Source organism: Carassius auratus, chromosome 13, assembly GCF_003368295.1.
Source record: "Carassius auratus strain Wakin chromosome 13, ASM336829v1, whole genome shotgun sequence".
NCBI classification, from domain to species: domain Eukaryota; kingdom Metazoa; phylum Chordata; class Actinopteri; order Cypriniformes; family Cyprinidae; genus Carassius; species Carassius auratus.
Window position 1 is genome coordinate 19,065,850 of NC_039255.1, and position 22,612 is coordinate 19,088,461.

Genomic DNA, 22,612 nt, shown 5'->3' on the forward strand with positions numbered 1-22,612 from the left:
TAGACAACTTTCCATTTTATTTATGGCAAGCTGCTTTACTAAATATTAGGCACAAGGAGCTGATATCGATTAATCTTAAGATTATGAGATCAATTGGCTAGTAGTTTATGTATTTCTTCTGTGGCAATAAAAGAGCTCAAAGCATTTGGTAATCACTCCGCTTCATCTTTGAGACGTGAAGAAATATGTTTTCCCTTTATTTCACAGTTATTTCTTAAACTGTATTTTTACACCTCGATATGACAATTCATGGATTGTATAGTCCTTGATATTTATTATTTAGCTGTGATAAACTGCATTGACAAAGTAGCAAATAATTTAGCCAAATTAAATGTAATCCTTTTTTTTTCTCACCAAACATTTTCCAAAACCATTTTTGAATTACAGTGAGGCTTTTACTTCATCAGTGTTTTAATTTCAAAAATAAATATATTTTATGTCTAATGTTCAGTTTGAAAAACGTACTTAAAGATACATAGTTCATCAAAAATGAACATTTTAAAACCAAAACTGAATGTCACAATTTAATCACCCTCACGTCATTCCAAACCTGTATTTCTCAAAATATCTTTTTTTTTTATGTTCCACAAAAGAAAGTCATCATAAAGTTTTGGAGGGTGAGTAAATGACTATAGAATTTTGGGTTGGGGGGAACTATCACTTTAAGAAATGCCTGTAGCTTTCTATAGGCCTCTACACATAAGTGCATCTTTCCACTCCACCTGTGTAGCTACAGCAATGTCTGTTAATGATCAGGTTTTGAGCTTAGTTAGAAGATTGAAATTGTAAAAAAGTACTGCTTCGCTCTATTGAAAATTGAGAATGGAAAGTCAAGCCTGATGAACTGCATTACACTCTCATATTTAGAAACACAGGCAGACAAGCATCTTTAGTATTTCACAAGAGTTCCAGATTTTGTTGCAATCTTTGCTCTAATCTTAAATGCTTTCACTTCGACACAGAGACAGCACCATAGAGTCGTGATTGATTTTCAGTCTTTATTTGCATTTCATGTAGTTTTGCCTTTCTCTCGTCCAGTTGCCCTGGTCTTTCCAGTCAGTGTCCTCCATGTGTTATGTAGAGCTACTCTCGCCATCAGAAGTGTAATGGTGAAATTCCTTCTATACCATTCCCTGAATAACAAAAACATTTGTAAGAAATGAATAAAGGGGAATTAACGGAAGAGTACATTACCGCTCTGCATATTTTGTATGTCTGTCTTATTTAACACAGCTGATTCAGATAACAAGCTTTTTTAATAAGATGATTTTTAAATGCTTAATGATCAAAGTTATGTCGTTTTTATTATGGGTGCAAAGCATGTAATGCAGTGTAATACAGTGATGACTGAGATGAACAAATAAACAGTCTTTTACTTCTTAAAGAAGCAAGCATGAGTTATCAATCAGAGGGAATGTAGAAGATTATATACAACATATTATATAATAATAGGTATTTGTGTATTTATTTCACCTGTTATAACTGGCATGCCTTGTAATGTTTTTGTCCAAAAAGTGTTTGTAGAATACTGCCATTTCCTCACTACATAAAGTCCTTTTCCTTCCTGGAGCTGTAGGAAATGACACATTATACACAACAAGGCATGTCCTCAACAACTTTATGATTCAATTATCAGGTCGATCCATATGAGTTCGTAAGTGACTGATCCTTAAACATGTACATTTGGTTATATCTTTGCAAGTTTAGTGTGATACATATACAGTACTGTAGTTAATGTTCCTATTTAGACAGCTCACCATCGTCATCTCTCTCTGACAACCCTTTTGCCGACAGTTGGGATCTCACATATTCCTCCTTTTCCTGTAAGACAAAAAACATAAATAAATGGGTCAAAATTTGCTATGTGGTTGCTTTTTCGCAGTCCAGGGTCAAAAAAGTCCATTCTCTATGTATTTACAGCAAAATGTATAAGCCTATATGACTAAGGAAATAAACATTTACAGCACAAAACTACCCTCTAGTGGTAATAATGGTAAAGAAAGAACTTCATGGAGGATTTCTCAACCTGTTAAATGTGTTTCCTGCATCAAACTGTGTTGTTTTTAAACTAGCACCATACAACTGTGGTTCACACCTTGCTAATTGTGAAGTTCTGGTTAGTCCAGAGCTTGTGGCTCCAGTCTTCAGTCTCCTGTCTCAGACGCCTCAAATTCCTTTCCAGGGGTGTCTCTTTCTCTGGGATGTGGTATATGACCGGCCTCAGGTTTGACAGGCTTGACCAATCCAGTCAGATTCTGATGTTGCTTTTGGACTGAATCTAGTCCTCTGCAATGAAAAGATTCAAACAATGCAGCATAAGAAATTTTCAAAAACAAAACTATAAATCTGGTTGCAATTAGACTGAATTAGACTTTTTCTAATTTATATAAATTATTAAATTTCCATAATCATTAAGAAACTGAAATGAAAATTTAGGCAAATATGTGCATTTCTAAATTAAAAGCATTAATAATTACATTTAATTGGGGTATGTATATATATATATATATATATATATATATATATATATATATATATATATATGTATGTATGTATGTATGTATGTATGTATGTATGTATATATATATATATATATATATATATATATATATATATATATATATATATATATATATATAATGCATGCCATTGTGCATGTAAGTGATAGATGTGTAGTTAACAGTTGCATTGCTGTTAATCTGAAAACAGTTGCTGAACGACAACTCTCTGCTCGCTTGACATGACCACGACAGCACAGGGACCTACTTATTAAACAACAGCCTTTTTTACATTCATCTTTTGAGGAGCCATTGACCTTGACTAAATATATTATTTATATCTTGTATTTGTACTTGTAAGTACACTTTTTCCATTGGGCTCCGTTACAGCGTGACCCTTCAGGAATTTTTTAACATGGTGAATAAATTTAAAACAAAAGTCCTTCACCTCGGATATATATTATTGCTTACTGAGAAAATAATAATAATAATAATAAACGTAACAAATCGCGTCCTGTAACGAGTGCATTGAGTTTTAAGTAAATTATATTTAGATAACAAAATGTACTTGTGATTTAATAAAACTGGACGACCAAAACATACCATGAGTTACGAAACGTTTTTGTGACTATGCCTTCAATGTATCACTGTGACGTATCATCACTGTAAAACAATATATCATACTCACAGCAAATCATCAAATGAGAATGATTTCTGAGGGATCATGTGACACTGTCACTGAAGACTGGGGTAATGATGCTGAAAATACAGCTTTGCCATCACAGGAATAAATTAAATACTTTGTAAAATTGCAATAATATTGCTGCTTTAATGTATTTTGGGCAAATAAATTAAGACTTAGTGAGCATAAGAGGTTTCTTAAAAAAAAAAACATTTAAAAATCTTACTACCTTTCTAATCTTTTTGGTTCTATTTTCTTTACATTTATTATAAAATTATATATATAAAAAAAGACCTAACACTAGCTTGCTCTGTTCTTTTTCTATTCTACCTGTTTTATTTTTATTTATTATATTGTTTAAAAGCCCTTGCTACGTGTAGTGCATTTAAGCTAACTGAGACTTGTAAACACTATTGCTCTTTTGTTGATTTTGATTGCTTCCATTGTACTCATTTTGTAAGTCGCTTTGGATAAAAGCGTCTGCTAAATGACTGAATGTAATGTAATATCCTTCAGGCCGCACAGAGATACCAAACATCTTACATTTTTGGACAGGTGTTATTGGTGTTTAATGAATTCAAACCCATCGGTGGTTTTCGCTTGGCCAGCTGGTTTCCGTCATTAGACATGTACAATCGGTGGGTGTATGGTGTAAACACAATGGCGTTGTTTTAATCTGTAAACAAAACACACAGATGGCTGTCCGCTGGATGTGCAGGTAGGATGGACAGCCTGATATAACTCCTGCTTAATAAGAAAAATACTCGTATAACAATGTTGTTCATTCACGCACACCCTCACCTCGCACTGCTGAGCTCTTAACGAGAGATGACCCGTGTGTTTGCGTGATTTAAACGGACGGGACAGCAGGAGCAGGCGGATCATTTCACGTCGTTTGTGTTGTTTTGATCGGTTTCACGCAGCTCTGATGTTACGTTTACAGCAGATTCGTTGACGTCGTCGCACAGAAAAGATGAAACCACTTAGTGTTGTGGAAGGGAGTTCGCGTTTGACTTAATCGCCTTTATTTGTTTATCCAAACGATGGAGAGAGGTGAGGCAGTGCACCCCGTGCTGCACCGATAACACACGCCCCGGGTGCCGGAGAGACGGGGTTATTCACTGAGCGGGTAAATGTGGTCATGTTAAAAACCTTACAGTGTGAGGGATCCCTCCTGATGTGAAGAATGGTCTCCCCAGAGTGGGACTTCGTGCGTGAACGAGTCGCTGTGTTTGAACGAGTCTTTTAAGTGAACGAGTCATTCTTGTTAACCTCCATACAATTAATTGGTATAGTTCATTTACCGAAGTCTCTCCCTTTTGACTGCTTTCTGAACTTCAGACACTGACTGTAGCTTGATATTTAAATGGTTAGATTTACCAGCATCGTAGCAGACTGGAAATGTCTTTAAATATCTTATGTGTGTATATCTTTTATAGGCCTATCTGTATCATATCTTTATATATCTATATCTTTACATGCTACCATTATACTCTTACAGCCCATTTACATTAAGAGCGATATCAATAAAGTCCACACGTTATGAGGATAACAGAGGAAAGATATTATTAAAATCATATTTTGAGGGGTTTTTTTTTTCGGCTGATGAACAGAAACAAACAAACAAACAAACAAAAAACACTGATAGCCAGTCGGAATCTACCTGCCTTTAAAGAGCTCAAGAAGTTAGAATAAATATATGTCATTATAGAGATTCATATATTTCTGGTACAATAAATATAATGATTAAATTTTAATAGTCTTTTTAATTCTATAAGACAACTGAATCCATGGCACAGCTATAAATTTGGATCTGTTAATGTTGCATCACATTTCTATTTACACATTTTATACGGCGTTGTGCATTATAACCAATCCCACACGATTCTGTTGAGTTTATGAATGCAATGTCCAATCAGAAATCAGATGTATGTCGAAGCAATTGATGTCAGTTTTGGGGGATCTACATAAAATGGTATTTTTACTAATACACATTTTCATATTTAGGGGCCAATCCCAAAGTGCTGTAGCCCCTATTGTATCTGGTTGTTTCTTTATTATTATTATTCTACTTTTTCGTCCTCTCCAATGGGAGTCTATGGCAGCCCTATGAAGAGAACATGGGAAAATGATTAAATTTGGCACACTTGTAGAGATGGTCATTATTAATGATCTGACCAACTTTGGGGTCTCTAGGCCCAACTCTATAGCGCCACCAGCAGTCCAAAATTTCAACATTCAAACGTTAATAACTTTTTAACCACTCAGGGTTGGAGCTAAACTCTGCAGTGCAAGATTTTAATAACCCTATATTACATTGAGGGAAGATGAAAACAAAACACCGTCATCAAATATTTTCTAAAGACAGTAAAAAGACAGAACAAGGTCTGTACAATTAAAAATTCTTGTATGAAATGTTTACAGTGTGTCCGAGTAGTTTTCATTAACAAGGTGTGTATGCCTTGCAGGTGATGTTTTCTATGAGTAAGCGGCACAATCATAACAAAATCACATTCACTTGTCGCCACCTATCGACGCAACGATGTCACTGCATGAAGAGTCACTGAGTGAACTGATTCAAAAGAGTCACTGAGATGAATCACTAGCGCTTATAGTGGGAGGGAAAGGGAGGGGCACGAATGCAGTCCATACCGATGTGATGCTGCTGCTCTAAACGCCAGTCTCACTCCCTGTCAGTGCCACTGCACGTCCACGATCCAGACATTACAGGAGTGTTGCACCGCGCAAAACATTTCAGTAGCGTGTCTGATGGAAACGGAGCCCGCCAGACATGTGCGCGAACATCCTCGGCGCGTTGAAAAGGTGAGAAATGTGCTGCGCATCTTAGGAGGAGGTGCTGAGATAGATTGTGTCGGATAGGGTTGGCTGGTGTTAAGAAGCAATAAAAATGTCCTTCTACGATGGTTTCATTCATGTTAATCCAGGCACAGAGCTGTCAGATTGCAGGGAGCATCTGTCTTGGTGAGGCATGTTCAGGTTTGTGTTATATTCTAAGTCTGCCTCATTGATTTTATAGTTAATGTCACGGAGGTAGCCACATATTCAGTACTGGGGGACGAGCAAGTGTTGTAATTTAAGGTTCAGCCACTGAAAAAAACATTCGGGGGGGCATTATATGTTCCTTGTTCGTTTATCAGGGTTCAGATGTGAGACTCTTCATGAAGGCACAGATGATGATGATGATGATGATGATGAAGAGACGTGTGTTGCATTCATCCTCCAGAAGACAGTTTTCTCTGCCATCAGCATCAGAGCTGCTGTGGACCGTTCCAGAATCTCGACTCCTTCCCTGTTAGTGCTGATGCTGAAGTTTGAATTAACTGTAATAGAGCAGAACTTTGCTCATTTTTAGTTTAATAAAGATAACGGTCTTGTTCTACCAGGACATTGTCCATTAAATTAACGGACATTTCTTTCATTTTAAAACAGCTCAATGATTAAGTCAAAATATGGGTAAAACACACGTGAGAAAATCAGTACGTATACATTATCCTGATGGCTGTGACAATATTTCTGATGTGAATTTCTGGCAACCATCAATTTAATAGTAGCGTTTAAAAAATATGAAACTAGGCCTGCTTTAGGATTATATTGATGATGACGATGAGACATTGGATTCAGCCTCCATGTACAGAGATACTGTGACTTTTTTCCTTCTATTATTATTTTAAAATAAGGCAAACAAGAATAGAAGTACAGTTGCTTAACAACATACAGATTGTTCAGCTGACTAAGTTTCCTATCAACCTCAAACTTTCAACCTTTTTGTTATCAAAAGCTTCATAAAACAGTTTTGAAAGTTGTGAATATGACATGATCCTGGAGGATGAGTCTATCCTTCACAAGCCGATTTCCATCGGTGTTAAATAATGTGTTGGTGACATAAGGTGTTTGTTTTGTAGTCCGTGAAGTGGTTCTTGAGGCTTATTGACAGTGTTCTTGGGGATACAGAAGGCAAAAAAAGAATAATTAGGAAATAGTGCTTACTCATTTGGCTCAAAAAGTGGGGACCATCCATATAAATATTGTCCCAGCCAGGCCATGTGAATTTGAGGTTTAGAAGAGAATTATTTGACTCTGATGTGGCACAATGCCATGAATGGTGAGAGAAGCAGTGATTTATATGGCAGTTCCCATTGATGGATGGCACGTTGGCTCTATGTCTCCTCATAGTCCAAAGTGTTTGTGCCCATATTTACTTGCAAGAAGTTGCAACCTATAATAAGAGATCTTCTGTGGCTTAATTACTGGATCGAGTTGGGGCGACCGGAAGCTGGGTAGCAGGTGGAGAATCTGGACAGATGATATTCTGACTCCTCTTTATCTGACCCTCTCTTCCTACAATCACAGCATGACGTCACATTAACGTTGTAGTTTTGCTCAACTGTGAGAACCAGGACTTCTGCAAGCCAGATGAACTGTTCATAAGTTCTCCTGAACCTGGGGGTTTCTTGGGAGTATTCAAGGAGTTTGTCTTTGATATTTTTGAACTTGACAGTAATGTGGAACTGGTTTTGTTAGATTGGAGCAGATGATGCTTTTCTGTGAGATTGGCCTAAGTATGGTGCTTATTTTTACTTGTATATGGCTACTGTAATCATATTTATTTATACTGCCGTGAGTTTTTTTCTTGACTACGTCCTGGCTGTTTACCTGGTTATATAAAAGGATAAAGCACCCAAGGCGTACTTTTGGAGGGAAAAAAAAGCTATATAGAACAAGCTTGATATCACAGATCCTGAGGCAGGCCTATTTAAGAACCGCATTCTCACTGCACCGTTGTAAATGTAGTGTGCATTAAAGTTATGTTCAGGATTAAATGCAGTTTAATCTCTTTCACCAGCATGTATGTGACATACTCTCGATTACCACAGAAAATAATTTGACTTATGCCTCAGTTTGTAATGTGTGTACAGCTGTAATATTGTATAAATTGTACTGCTGAGGTTTACGTCCCCCATTGATGTACACTGATATAAATCAATATAAATGTAACTCAGGTGCCATTGCAGTTTGGATTCAAATTGCAATTTGTCTTCATGATTGCATTTATTTACATATTAGATTGGTTTCATCTCCACTGCATAAAGACATGTCACATTGACTGTGTTGATTCATGTGTGCAGTTGACATAAACCGAGATGTGTTGAAAATAATGACAACAGCAAAGCGGCTCTGGTGCAGATCCAAAGCCTAAAATGTACATTTACCTATACTTTAACCCTATTCTTTTGCTGCCTTCCCTTGGGAAATGTGCATCTAATGTTGATCAAAAGAACTGCATTTTTATATAGTGCAATAATAATAAATTACACACATGCTGTTATTGTATCTTTAACTTCCTGCTCCATGATCTTTTAGTTACATGTATCAGAATGCATTTACCATTAATTTAAATGCAAGTTCTCAATAGTAAGCCTCCTGCAATCTCTTCCATGTCTGTTATCAAATTTATTTGGTGAGCCCTATGGTGTGAGCCCTAAAGGACCCTGTCTCTTTAAGGACCACGAATATGATCCGTCTGTGACATCATAGACTCTTCCCTGGGGAATAGCAGGGCAGGCTGCTGCCAATAAAATATTGTCTGGGACCTTGAATCTGCAGAGGTAAGACCGCACTGAATGGACTGTGTTTTTGAAGGGCATCTGAACTTAAGGACACTAAGTGAATTTCTTTAAACATGGTCTGCAGTTTGGGTTTGTTGGAGCATTTGGGTTGATGCACTTTTTTATAACGTGTGCTAGCCACGATTACTATCTTTTTGTGGAAATGAGTTGGACCCATGGTGTTATGACTCTGGCAGGTATGAAGTACATTTTTCTAGACCCTCCAGTAAGTTGGGTTGTCACTCATAACCTGACTGTTGTTGTCAAAATCAGATGAATGGATTCATTACAGAAAGCCAGAGTTGGTACGCATGGACCAATGGATGGTTGCATTTCAGATGGACAGATTAAGTTATAAGTTATAAGAACCTTCTGGTTTTCAGAAACTTTTTGTTCACAAAGTTTGCCACCCTAATAAATGGAGGTTTGTTTTAGTGATCATGTCATGCATTCAGACAGTTCCCATTTCCTGCTCTGGCATGCATAATTCGGTTACTGTTTTGTTAATGATGGGTGTATTGGACGCATCTGGCTGAATAAACGTTATTCATCACCGCTGTATACAAAACCTCTCCTGTATTTTTCATCATGGATGTTTACCTGGGTTAGGCATCCACTAAAAATTACACACTAAAGTAATTTGAAAAAAGAAACCTTTGTTTGTCACCGTATGTTTTTCTGATGTCTTTTGGTTCAGTGTTTTATTTTTATTTGATGCAATGAAATTCATGCATTAAATTTTTTCTTAAATGGATATTTCACCCAAAAATGAAAATTGTCATTATTTACTCACCCTCATGTCATTCCCAACCTGTATGACTTACTTGCTTAGATATTTTGAAGAATGTGGTTAATTTAAATAAATAGTTCTCTCTATCATTAATACTCACACTCATGTCTTTCCAAACCCATAAGACCTTTGTTCGTCTTCAGAACACAAATTAAATAATTTTGATAAAATTCAAGAGCTTTCTGACTAGGGCTGAAACAACTAATCGATTTAATCTATTAAAATCGATTATTAAAATAGTTGTCAACTAATTTAGTCATTGATTAGTTGCTAAATAACTTTTATTTGCCATAAGGGGCTCTAGTTATCCACATTCTTCAAAATATCATCTTAACAACATCTCCAAATTCATTTTGAGGCCACTATGTGCCTGTGATAATTATATTTATTTATTCCTTCATTTATTGTATTTTTTTTTTCTATGTAAACTTTTGGGTTCGGTAATTCATCATTTTATTCTGCATTAATTGATCTTAACTGCAAAGTATTCCATGTCAGCTACCCATAAATGTTTACCCATAAAAATAAAACCTTCTATTTGACTTTTCATCCAGTGTATTGACACCATGTCCCAACATCTTCCTCTCACTATTTCCACATCCTGATTAGCTCACCTCTCTTTCTCTTTCAGCCTGTTTAGGAAACCCTTTGATGGTGGGAAGAGGACGATGGGTCATGGCAGTCAACAGCCACAAACTCAGCAGATGCCAGGACCCTTCCCAGGTTATTCACGTCCCCAGGGCCCCTACCCCGGGCAGCACCCAGCCCTGTTACGGCTAGACGAGGTGCAAAGGGAGATTGCCACCCTGGGCCCACAGGTGTGCTCTTACAGCGGCCTGCAGAGCGACAGAGAGTACAAACGACTGGAGCGAGAGCTGACCCGATTGCTGCTGGAGGTCGATCAGGTCAGGACCCGCCATCAACTCCAAACAAACCTTTTGCTTCAAGAGAAGTCACACTTAGTTCATTCTTCTTAACCACGACTGTTTCCCAACCCAGGTGGAGACGGAGGGCCGGCCGGAGCTTCAGCAGGCTCGGAAGTGTGCGGCAGGAGAGGTGGAGGGTCTGCTTCGCTACCTGGAGGGTAATGCCACGCATCCGTCCCGGCTGGCCATTGAGGAACTGACCCAGGAGGCGCAGTGCTTGCTGAATGAAGGGGTCGTAGGGCCGTTCCGACAGGGCCAGGCTCAAGATGCCTTTGAGATCAGTGAGGAGCTGGTGGAGGCTGTGCAGGACGTGGCCATGCGGCTGGCTCAGGTTAAGACGGGAGGGAGCGTTCCTCTCCGAAAGGCCCGTTACAGAGCATTGACAAGGGTCTGTGCAGTACAGGAAATACTGGAGGGTCGTGTACGCACTCATACATTGGCGCTGCCATTGTCAGATGACACACACGAGGCTGTGCAGCGTATTAATCAAGTCATGGCCCAGGTGCGTGCTATTGCAAAAAAATATATATATATTATGAGAAGTCACAAACCCGAATCATTACCAGCAAATCACTGTTACTTATTTGATGTGATGGTACAGCACCTAATTTTAACGGTCAGAGAGAGAGTAGAAAATGGCTATTAAATGTTATAAGTGTTAACATAAGTTAAGAAAATAAAATCAAAATGTATACTACTGTTCAAACGTTTGGGGTGAGTAAGATCTGAAGACATATAAGACTGGAGTAATGCTGCTGAAAATTCAGCTTTACCATCACAGGAATACATTACATTTTTAAATGTATTCAGTTATTTTAAATGGTAATAATTCTTCTCAATTTTACTGTATTTTTAATGTAATCGAGACTTGGTGAGCATAAAAGACTTCTTTACTAATTTCTGAAAGAATTGTCTGATTTCATCTATGAAACATCTTAAACCGTGTTGGCAGTAAATTAAAGAAAACTCCTGTTGTGTAGGTGAGTGGAGCCCGGTGTCAGGAGGTGGCTCTGCTGATGGGTCTGAGCGGGCGTGATAGCTGTGCCCACCTGGCGAGGATCCTTACTGAGCTGCTGGTTGAACTGGACGCCCTGGATGTGTCTAGTGATGCTGCAGTGAGGAACTACAGAAAACAAGTGGTGGAGGAGATCAATGGTCTTCTAAAACATCTTGACCTGGAGGGAGAAGGAGAAGAAACACGCAGGTGACACCAAATACACACACCCACACACATCACTACAATATGTAGTTATCCAGTGAAATGCAATTTTTTGTGTGTGTGTCTGTGTGCAGCATTCAGTTTGTCTTATTTAAAGTTGCAATTTTAAAATATAAATTCAAATTTTATTTTTCTTGTTAAAGGTCCCATGACATGGATTATTTCCTTTTCTTTAAATGCTTTTTAATGTTTCCTTAGGTGTATTTATATTGTTAGTATGATTTTTACATTTAAAATTTAGAAATAAAAAGCATTTTTATATCCTGACATTAGCCCTCTGGCTTGAATGCTCTGTTTGAAGGGGCGTGTCTGCTGTGAGACTCCGAGTAAACCACAACTGTTGTGATTGGCTGACATCTTTGCATTCGAAATGCTTATTACATGTGAAACCCCTCTCAAATATATATATATATATATATATATATATATATATATATATATATATATATATTCCTATTACAGCTGTCGAGATTAACGAATCGTGGAAGTGTTGATTATATAATTATTTTTTCGATCTTTTCCCATCACATGAAAGGCTGCAGTGATGAGCATTGAGTAGACAGAGTCTGTTTATCGTGTGGATGCAGTGATCTCGTCATTATTGCAACACGTTATCTCACAAAATGCTTTCACCACAGCTAACAGCAAACACATGAATACAGTAAAAGCTCTGTTGTGCAGCATAACAGCGTCATTCATTGTAACGGCAGTTTGGGCAAGTGTGCAGATATACTCGCGATGTGTAAAAGCGAGCCTTCTTTGATCGCTCTCTGAAGTCAAATCACAATTTAAATAACAGATTTGTTTCATGCTACTAAGAGAAACAACGTGAAGTTGATTGTTTAGTCACTGTCTTGATTCACTGATGCATAAACAGTATTAAACGATTTAGAAAGAAAGTCTGTGTGAACTTGAATGATTAGCTACACATCAGAAATCACTGATCACAGATCAGGCATTAATGAACACTGTTACTCACTTTGTGAGTTTGTGCCAGTGCTGTCGAATCCATATCATAAAAGTTTGTTTGAAACACCTGGGAGGTAACAATTCTCGTTACAACATCACAACGAGGAGATTCAAGATCAGCCCGTTTGAGCTTCCATTTTCTCAAAGGCAGAGAAAGATAGCAAAATCTCGATTTACACAGATTCAAATTTATATAAACTTGGTGAGCATATACAGGCTAGGGGAACTCATATTAATGTTAAAAAACCTCAGAAAGTGAAATTTTCATGTAATAGGACCTTTAAAAGATGAAATTGTACATATACAAAAGTTTTGAATAATTCATTTTTTTTTTTTTTTTCGGAAATTAATTCACTTATGCTTACTAAGGCGGTATTTATTTGATTTGTAAAAACTGTAATATGGTGAAATATTATTGCAATTTAAGTTTTTTAATTTAATATTTTTTTAAATGTCCTTTTATTTCTGTGATGCAAAGCTGAATTTTGAGCATCATAACTCAAGTCTTCAGTGATCCTTCAGAAGTCTAGAAACGAGAAAATATTAATTTCTATTTATTAAAAGTATTACAATTTTACATGCATTATCGTTCAAAAGTCTGGGGTATCATTGTTTCCACAAAAAATATTAAGCTGCAAGATAATTTCAACATAATGAAAATGTTTCTTGAACATCAATGATTAAGAAACATTGCATCAAATAATTTTTGTTATGAATGTTAAAAACAATTGCTGCTTAATATTTTTGAGGAAACTGATACATTGTTATTGTTATTTTTGTAAAGCATTTATTTAAAATAGAAATCTTTTGTAACATTTGTTTTACAATATAAAAACAAATTGTGATTTTTATATATATATATATATATATATATATATATATAACATCACTTGTATGTGATCAAGAGCTATTTGTAATGGGTTATTCGTCACTTTTTCTATTTTTAACCTATATTACTGAATTCATTGTACCTCCAGGTATGATCTAGCGCAGAATGACTCGATCCGTGAAATCGAGGCGATCAGGGGCCGTGTCTCTGAGCTACGGGAGGAGGTGCTCCGGTACGGTGCTTCAGGACAGGGGACGGAGCTGCAAGCTCTCCTCATGCACCTAGATCAGGTGGACACGGGGCGAAATCCCTGCATTCGTGAGGCACGGCGCAGGGCCGTGCTGGAAGTTCAGGCTCTCATCACCTTCCTAGACCTCTGGGAAGCCCTCGGACGGCGTAACCCCGGAGCAGACGAGCCTCCGTCTCATGCGTCTGTGTGGCGTGTCTTAGCCAGCCTGTGCGACCTGCAGGCTCAGGTTTTGGGCTTTGACGGCAAGAGGGCAGACAAGAGCTACATGGTATTGGAAGAGCTACTGACCAAACAACTACTGGCTCTTGATGCTGTGGACCCTCAGGGCGACCAGGGGACCAAAATTGCCCGTAAGCAAGCTGTTAAATACGCCCAGAATATTCTTAATTACCTGGATATGAAGACAGATGAGTGGGAGTACTGAGAGGCCAATAAAAGAGACTGAGAATAAGGAAAAGCTTTTTTGTCTCTTGTGCAACATGTGAGGACACGGTCGTGCTGAGGATACAGTCCACAGGCGGAATCCTTAATTTGTCTATAAAAGACTTTGTGTATTGCTGTGGGCAGTTAGACTGTTACCCATGATGCACTGCACCTGCTGCTTTTATTGGCCCATGACTGGTCCCTGAAAACTGCCTTTCTTCTGCAAGAAGGAAATGCTGTTTCTAATCCACATGAATCATTTGTTTTCAGGACAATGACCCATGACGATCTTTTTAGTTGAGTCTGTGCTTGTGTGATTGGTGTCTGCTGCCAAAATCTGCTTCCTGCTTTTCCCAACATGCCTGTGTGGAGCACATTTCAGGCTTTGTCATGGTGCGTGTACATCACCCCTTCATTCCTATCCAGTTAAGGCAAGTATAGGCGCGGATGATCCCGTTATGACCACAACAGTTGAGCAATGGGCCATTTCCTGTTAGTCACACATAATGGAAAAGGCATTTCAAGCTGTGTCATAAGTTTAATCTCTTCTCTAAGTGGCACTGTCAGAGCCTGAGCTCTCCTCGATACAATTATTAGCCGAATATAAACAACAACTGGCCCAGTGGAACAATATTTGATCATTTTCTGGCACCTTCTTCATATATGTCCCAGTTTATGTTAAAAAAAACGTTATCTTACGATAGATGAGAGAGAATAATCAGTTTAAAGGTGAAGTGTCATTTCTGCACCATTAGTGTCACCAAGTTGACATTGTTTACACTGTACAAAAATCAATCAGATTTCTAACCCTTCCTGCGGTTTTGTCAGATTTCATAGAGGACTTGTGACCACAATTGCAATGAGATATTGTCTTTGGAGACATTTCTGTTTACTATCAATATGGAGGACAAAAAATAGAAACTAGTTTCTTGTCTTCTGCAATTTTTTTTTTTTTTTGCTGTTAGGCAAAGGTGCCTGTGCAGGCAACTAGGGAATCGAGCAGAGACTGAAAGAGTGTGTGTCTGTGATCATTAAAAAAGAAAAAAAAGAAAAAGTGGTGCATGCTATTTTGGTGGTGAGACTGATCAAAGTAGACCGGGGCATAGTACATTTTCATTTGAGCAGACCCATTCATTCACTACCTTCACACAGAACAATGTGACCCAATATGTGTCTGTGTGTTACACATGATAGATCTGGGGGTTTTGGGATGACCGCATGACGTTTATATTTGGTTCACTTTCATATGTGGGAATAAATTAGACAAAATGAGTCCCACAAGTGACTTTTGTTGTGAACAAAAGGGTTTTCATCATATTTGCACATTGGATTTACCCTTGGTTTGAATCAGACACTGGTATGAATTACACTCTATAAAATAGTACACATAAAGATGCAAAAGTATATTTACTTATTCTGTTTCTTCACTGTTTACTCTCAAACACTGTGGCTTTGTTTGAACTGTAACTATAATTCGGCACTACTGTGGAGGTTTTATTGGCTGATAATGAATAGTTATCTAGAGAGCAGAACAGCCAATGGCCAATGTATGATAATAAATGCAACAGTGGAGTTCTGGATGTAAAAAAATCATATTCATTTTCTCCATAGAGGAATTAATTTGAATGATAACTTGTTACTGTGAACTATATGGTTAATGGATGGGATATGCTTTTTTCTTGAAGCATATTTCATTACTTCAATATATAAATATATATGCAAAGAAATATCCACCACCTGATATTCAAATACGTTTTTGCTTCAAAACTAATGTTGTAATTCAATTTATTTATTTATTTTATTTTTGATTGTCCAAAATATTTGAAATATTTTGATGGGTATTATGCATTGATTATCTAATTGTTTGTAGACTTATGGAAGTAACATTAGGGATTCCCAGCAGGCATATATAGTATATATTGATCTATAACAAGTAATGATAAAAAAAATGTGACAATATAAGTTAAATATTCTAATTAAATACAATAAAAATATCATGTTACATTGTATTATGTAGGCTGTAAACATGTCAGGTTCAGTCGTTTCAGAATGAATTGCTCGAGTGAATGATTCAATTACTCCCTTCTAAAGATCATCCCTTTTCAATTCTTGAATGAATCAGTGTTTTTTAATACAACTTTTGTGCATTGCCTGTTTAGAGCAGTGTATGATATAAACTACATTCAATTAAGTCATGTAAACAACTTTACAAAAAAAAAAAATCATGCTGGATTTGAAAAATGAATTGGGCACTTGAGCTTGCAGTGTGAAATAGTCTATTAAAACCCCTCAGAGACGGTTGAGAAAAGGTTGTAGGAGTAGTTTGTCTGTGGTTAAAACAGCAGGAATATCCAGTTCCACTGATTAAATATTGATCACTGAGGCCAGGTGCTGGTTGTACACTTTCCCCACCTCCTGTACGCCAAACGATGAGCCTCATTTTGGGAAATAATATATCGTGTGATCTGTATAATACTGCGCTGTTGATTCTCTCTCTGCTCATTTGAGCTCTCTTTAGGTTACAATGGTTTGTTCTGAACGAGATCGTTGACTCTGTTAGCTATCTGTTTCAGTCGTGTCCCACTTACTCTGTGGACACTACCCTCTGTCCTGCTCCACATAAGAGCACGTCCAGATAAATGTACTGTCAGCAGTCCTGAAGCAACATCACAGTTATCATCAAAGAAATCACATTGTGCTTGGATTAAACACAGACACTCTTATCGAAGGGCTTTTAAAAAAAAATGATAATAACCACACAGGGGCTAGAAGTCATAAGTAGTGCCCGAGAAAGAAAGGAGCTGCAGAAAAAAGGAAAAAGCAATAGGTTGTAGTCAGAACAGATGAATCCAGACTCCGTCATTGTCTGGCAGAGTCCCTGCGGTGGGCAGAGCTGGCGGTTCATCTGAGGAAGATCCTCCATCAGTCAAGGTGAAATACACACTCCAGAAGCACTTTAAAACAGTCTTGCACTACTAGGTGTTGGCTCTTCTAAACCCACAGAGAGATGGCAAAGATGTGAGATCTCAGTTCTGCGTAACCAGATTTTTCCTGCAGAACATGCATAGGCTGCATACACACTGCAGGTCAATTTTGCGCATTGACTCTCTTCATTAGATCAGTGTGATGTAGCTATTTGTTAATGCAGTGGAACTGCTAATTATACACAATAGATTGTGCTAGAAAATGACAGGAATGTATCTCATTTGCATGTTGTCTTTCCACTGCAGTTCTCTGCCTTGAGGTCGCCAGAGATTTTGATGAACTCGCAGCGATGAGGGGATGCTCACACACAAGATTTATCCTTGATTTACAAAAGCCGCTAGAAGGAAAACAAAATTGGGCAAAATGCAAAGCCGAACCATGAACATAACACAGCCTCTTCAAAAATGCAAATGTAGACTCCCCAAAAAATTGGTCTCAAAAACTGGATTTCTGTAGACGCAGGATAACTCAAATTTCCCAGCTGTTAACGTTTCTAGTCTCCCAACAATAGCTAATAACAACAAACAGGTTTAAACAGTTGCCATGTGCGTTTCTTCTTCACAGCCACAAAATGCTGTCAACCATCACAATTGAATTTCTGTTTACATTCAATATGATCATTTAGGAGATTCTTTTAATTTTAAAAGTTTAAAGGAGTGTTTGCAAAGGTTATTATTATTACAAACTATAACTTAGGTTGTAATGGCCTGCACTGCTTACATATTTAATGTGTAGTTCTTCTCTACCTTGCATTTTTATGTCCATTTAACCTTCTTGTGACTAACTTCACAACTTAGTGTAAACGAGATACTATTTGTTGCTATTCATACTTCGAGCAAACTGTATCTAACACTATTTTCACTCGCTTTTGCTTCACACTCAGTCTAGTCGCAGCCACATTTGAATGTAGTTTTCACACCCAAAACTTTGAAGAAAATATCGAAAAATAGTAATAACTGAATTGGTCCATATTGATCTGTTTTACAGGTGTTTTACCTATTTTTAATAATATACTACATTGTGTTCTGTTGTAGGGTTATTTAACCCTAACATATCATGACCTGACAGAAAATGACCAGCTCCTTTTGTGTTTTTCGACTGATCCACACCACATCTGGAGCATTAGATTAGTTTGATATGGCTATTAAACATGGCACAGAGTTCTATTTTAGTTTTACAGTGTTATGTGTAGTGTAAATCTCCCTCCAGACTCCCTCGTCTCTCCACAGATCTCCGTCTGACGATTGCTCGGTCACAGCTGAGTCACCCTGATATCTGCAAAACTATCTCCATGGCTACAATCACAAATCAAATCCATTCTGACTGTTGAATGGCGCTTGATAGCAGATTATGGCACTTTATAGGTCAATGAGTCCTCTAGGAATATTATAGATTCTCTTGAATGTGGTGAATTAATATTACCTTGATTGTATTACAGGATGAGCTTTCAAAACAGATATTTGACTCCAAGTTCAGGCTCTCGTCCTGCTTTAATGTAATGAGCGAGCATTGCACCAGTCTTTTTTGATTTTGTTTATGGCAATTACAGTCTTTATTAGTAGCGATATGACTGACATTACACAGGGTACAAACACCATAAAACCCATTACTCTGCTCGCAAGATTGAGAATGTAATGAAGAATGTCCATCTTTATTTATACCAAAGTTGTTTTTAACTTCTATTATCTTTTTAATCACTTTAACTAAAAAAAGCTTTGGTTTTCCTAATCTGACCATCTGTCTGGACGAATGTGTTTTTGTGGTGATCTGTGAGATTGTCTAAATGTGCTAGTCTGCTATTTATGATGTTCAATGATATCTGTGTACAGTATATTGTCTGATTATGATAAAAAAAAAAAGAGCACATTACGTTCAAACTGCTGTGGGGATGCTTTGTTCAGCAGAGTGGTTGGATTTTTAAATAAAAGACGGTGATCTGGAAATAACTTATGTTTGTGGCAAGGTATTAATTATGGCCTGGGAGCTTTCAACCTGTTTCCATGGCAACCCCTCACTGTGCTCACAAAATAGGTGTTTAAAAAAGGAATGGGGTTTGCCTGAGATACGGAGCACAGAAAATACCACGGCACACTTCGTTAGCTAAATATATCTGCCTAAACTCATGGAGCTGTGATTCAACAATCACATATCTGTCAGCTGTCTTAATTTCAAGTAAATGTAATTTATAACCTAATACAAATATCAGAACATAATGTTAATTGCCCTGGAGTAGAAAATGCATCTGTCTGCTTCCGATTCGACCGACATGTTTGCAGCATACGAGGGACAGAAGAGAACAGTCAACACATGCTCATGACCCCATGACAGCAAGGACATCACGGTCCCTGGGGAAGAGTGACAGATGCAGAAATACACACAAACACAAGCACTGTCGTGTCCAAAACACTGATTCTGCACTGAACATCAGGAAATGAAGAAAAGTTCAGCTGATGCTTAAATGTTGCCGTCATTAAAGCAGAAGAAAGACAAACCAAAACACGCTGAATTTCATTTTTCATTTAATGTACATATCTGCTGTTCATACGTTTGTGGTCGTGGTAAGATTTTTTGAGAGAAGTCTCTTGAGCTCACCAAGGCTGCACTGATTTAATAATAATAAAAAAAATGCAGTTAAAACTAATATTGTGAAATGTTATTACATTTTTTTTATTATATATTCCTGTGATGGCAAAGCTGTATTTTCAGAATAATTACTCCAGTCTTTAGTGTCACGTTTTGTTATATTATAAATGCTTTTACGGCCCCCTTTTTACTCATTTAAATTTATATAAGAATTGGATTAATTAAAATGTTATATAGCAGGGACCTCATTAAAGTTTTTGTAATAAAGCACACAGGCACATACTGCTGCTGCATATTACTGTATCCTACTATTATACTACATAGAAATGAATCTTGTTTGTATTTACAGTGACCACCAGATGGCATCATGACTTGTGATCAGTTATTCTGTCTAACAGCACACTCTCCAAATGTCAGCATCTGGAGGCAAATGCTAAATGGATAAATAGTCTGTTTAAGTAAAGGTGATTAAAGTACAACAACCCCTTGGTTCTAAATCCACTGACCAACTGGCTAAGAGGAGACTCAATGCCTTAATTATGTGCAGTACAGTAACTGTACAGTCATTTATTTCTCTTGCCTATCATCTGTTAATGGTTCTGTTTTCACGCATCAGTTGCACAGGTTGAATAGTCATTAATCTTATTGATTTAACAGACATAACTCAAAACATTGAGCTATTCATCATGCGTGTTGACTGGCGCAGTTTAACCCTTCAGGGTTACGTGTGCTCACACCCAACCCCCACTTAGACAACTCTAACAGAATCCATGTGATCTGAACGTGCACACGCGAGGGCCATTGTAAACATGTTATGTAACACTATTCCCATTTGATTCAGATCACACTTACACATGCCCACATGTTCTCTCCTATAAAGATCATTGTAAGAGCTTGTGTGCTGTGTAGCATTAAACTGAACAAAATCTGAAATGGTTTCTTATTGGCCTGCTCTTGAGCTCTTTTGAGGTCTAATGGTGAGTGAAGTGGTCTAATACACTGACAATAAATACTGTGTTATATAACTCATCTGGGCAGTTAAAAATGAATGAGCTCTCGCATTGTTTTAAAATACAAACATACAGATTCTGCAGGGTATTTGGAAAATGACAGGCATAACTGTAGATGAGAGTAGATGAAAGTTGTCTCTACCCACATCCTTAGTGGATCTGGGATTTGTCAAGGGTTTCTCTTAAAATGCATGTTTTGAAAGGTTCCTTATACACTAACTGAATGCAAGTCAAATTTGACCCTGTATGGTAAACCAATGCTTCTGGAATACAGCAAACATATATTATGACAAGCTGAACAGCAGCTTTAGCCTGACATTCACAGACCGCTGCTTATTCTGTGAGAAATCCCTCCGAACCCAAGTTCATTAGAGAACCACAGGACACAGCAGGTTTGTTCCCTAACACACAAAACACAATTATTAAAAGGTCATTAAAGGAAGTGTCAAACAAGAACATCTGTCATTGAATAGGACTATCTGGCCAGCAGCCACACAACAGCTGGATATTACCCACAGTTCTTTGAGTGCATTCACACATTAAACACATGGCTTGCAACACTCAACAGAAAAGCATGATAAAGGTACCGCTGGAAAGCCATGGGCTGTTTATCATGTACAGTATATGGAATAAATGTTCATTAAAGATTGATTATGATCTGGAAATATGTTTATTATTTTTTTAATAGAAGAAATAAACACTTTTATTCAGTAAAGATGCATTAAATTGATCAAACATGACAGTAAAGACATTTCTAATGTTACAAATGAAAGTACTAATATTTTAAAATGCTGTTCTTTTGAACTTTCCATTCATCAAAGCATCCTGAAAATAAGAATCAAGTATTTGCAGTAAAACTTTTCAACACTGATAATAAGAAATGTTTCTTGAGCCTCAAATCAGCATATTAGAAAGATTTCTGAAGGTTCATGAGACACTAAAGAGTCTAATTTTGCTGAAAATTCAGCTTTACCATCACAGGAATAAATAACATTAAAAATAAAAATAATAAAAAAATTAATGATTAGTTGTAAGTTTACATCTGGACTGGAAAAAAAATATTATTTCAATTTAAAATGCAAAATTAGAAAACTAAAAATATTTCCTCAACTTTCAGTTTCTCAAACATCTATTTCCATGTGCTTATTTCCCTCATTTGTCCATTAGAGAGCAGCCTCATCTAACACGAGCAAGCACGCACATCTTGAAAACATGAGGACATTTTCCAGTGTGTACGTGTACAGATGAAAGTTGAGCAGGGGGAGGCCTGTCTGAACTCTAAATGTTCCACTTGAGAGTGGAATGTGGCACACCCTGATGTTTAATTCAGTTCAGCATAGAAAACATGATTAAAACAAACATCAGAACACTACACAGGGCACACAACACAGCAAACCAGGCCACTGAGTGATTCAGGACAAACAAGCTCTATAGGAAATCTGTTTTGCAATGTTTCTTATTAGTCATCATCAGCTCAAGAGCAGCAAACAACAAACCACAACTTAAAAACATATTCATAGCAACAGAAACGCAGCATGTTTTAAAAAAAGTTTACTCATCCAACAAATGAAATATATATCCTTATTTACCAAAATCAACCCGGATATATTTCCAATTTACATTTACTTTTGGATGGTAAACTAATTTCTTTGTTTTTGTGCATTTGTGTACTGCCATGCCTCTAGAGACATTTTGATCAAATATTTGGTCATGAAGTGATACTTGTCATAGTCCATGAAAATGAAAAGTTCAGCTGAGTATTAGAACCAGTTTCTCTATTAATGATATTATAACTCTACCTTGCTCATGTAAACAGTGCAT

General features: G+C 37.2%; 2 protein-coding genes across 4 annotated transcripts; one reads left to right on the forward strand and one right to left on the reverse strand.

Moving 5' to 3' along the window:
* Window positions 1–984: 984 nt before the first annotated feature.
* On the reverse strand, window positions 985–2,811 carry LOC113113281 (apoptogenic protein 1, mitochondrial-like). Its single transcript, XM_026279421.1, is given in 6 exon segments — window positions 985–1,133; window positions 1,474–1,564; window positions 1,758–1,821; window positions 2,096–2,238; window positions 2,241–2,286; window positions 2,791–2,811. Coding segments are annotated over 6 exon segments (489 nt in total). The 3' UTR covers window positions 985–1,009.
* A 917-nt stretch (window positions 2,812–3,728) lies between these two features.
* On the forward strand, window positions 3,729–19,144 carry LOC113112965 (BAG family molecular chaperone regulator 5-like). 3 transcript variants are annotated; one of them, XM_026278971.1, is made up of 5 exons: window positions 3,729–3,898; window positions 10,229–10,502; window positions 10,597–11,025; window positions 11,504–11,727; window positions 13,689–19,144. In XM_026278971.1, the coding sequence occupies exons 1-5, from the start codon at window positions 3,876–3,878 to the stop codon at window positions 14,212–14,214; spliced, it is 1,476 nt and encodes a 491-aa protein (XP_026134756.1). In that variant the 5' UTR covers window positions 3,729–3,875; the 3' UTR covers window positions 14,215–19,144. The 3 variants fall into 3 exon arrangements, with proteins under 3 accessions (XP_026134756.1, XP_026134757.1, XP_026134755.1); XM_026278972.1 differs by lacking the exon at window positions 3,729–3,898 and adding an exon at window positions 3,987–4,309; XM_026278970.1 differs by lacking the exon at window positions 3,729–3,898 and adding an exon at window positions 5,461–6,003.
* Window positions 19,145–22,612: the final 3,468 nt, after the last annotated feature.

Coding starts and splice junctions, on each gene's coding strand:
- LOC113112965 (XM_026278970.1), top strand. CDS start 5,972: ATGTGCGCGAACATCCTCGGCGCGTTGAAAAG. Junction 6,004..10,228: donor ATCCTCGGCGCGTTGAAAAG/GTGAGAAATGTG, acceptor TTTCTCTTTCAG/CCTGTTTAGGAAACCCTTTG. Junction 11,026..11,503: donor TTAATCAAGTCATGGCCCAG/GTGCGTGCTATT, acceptor CCTGTTGTGTAG/GTGAGTGGAGCCCGGTGTCA.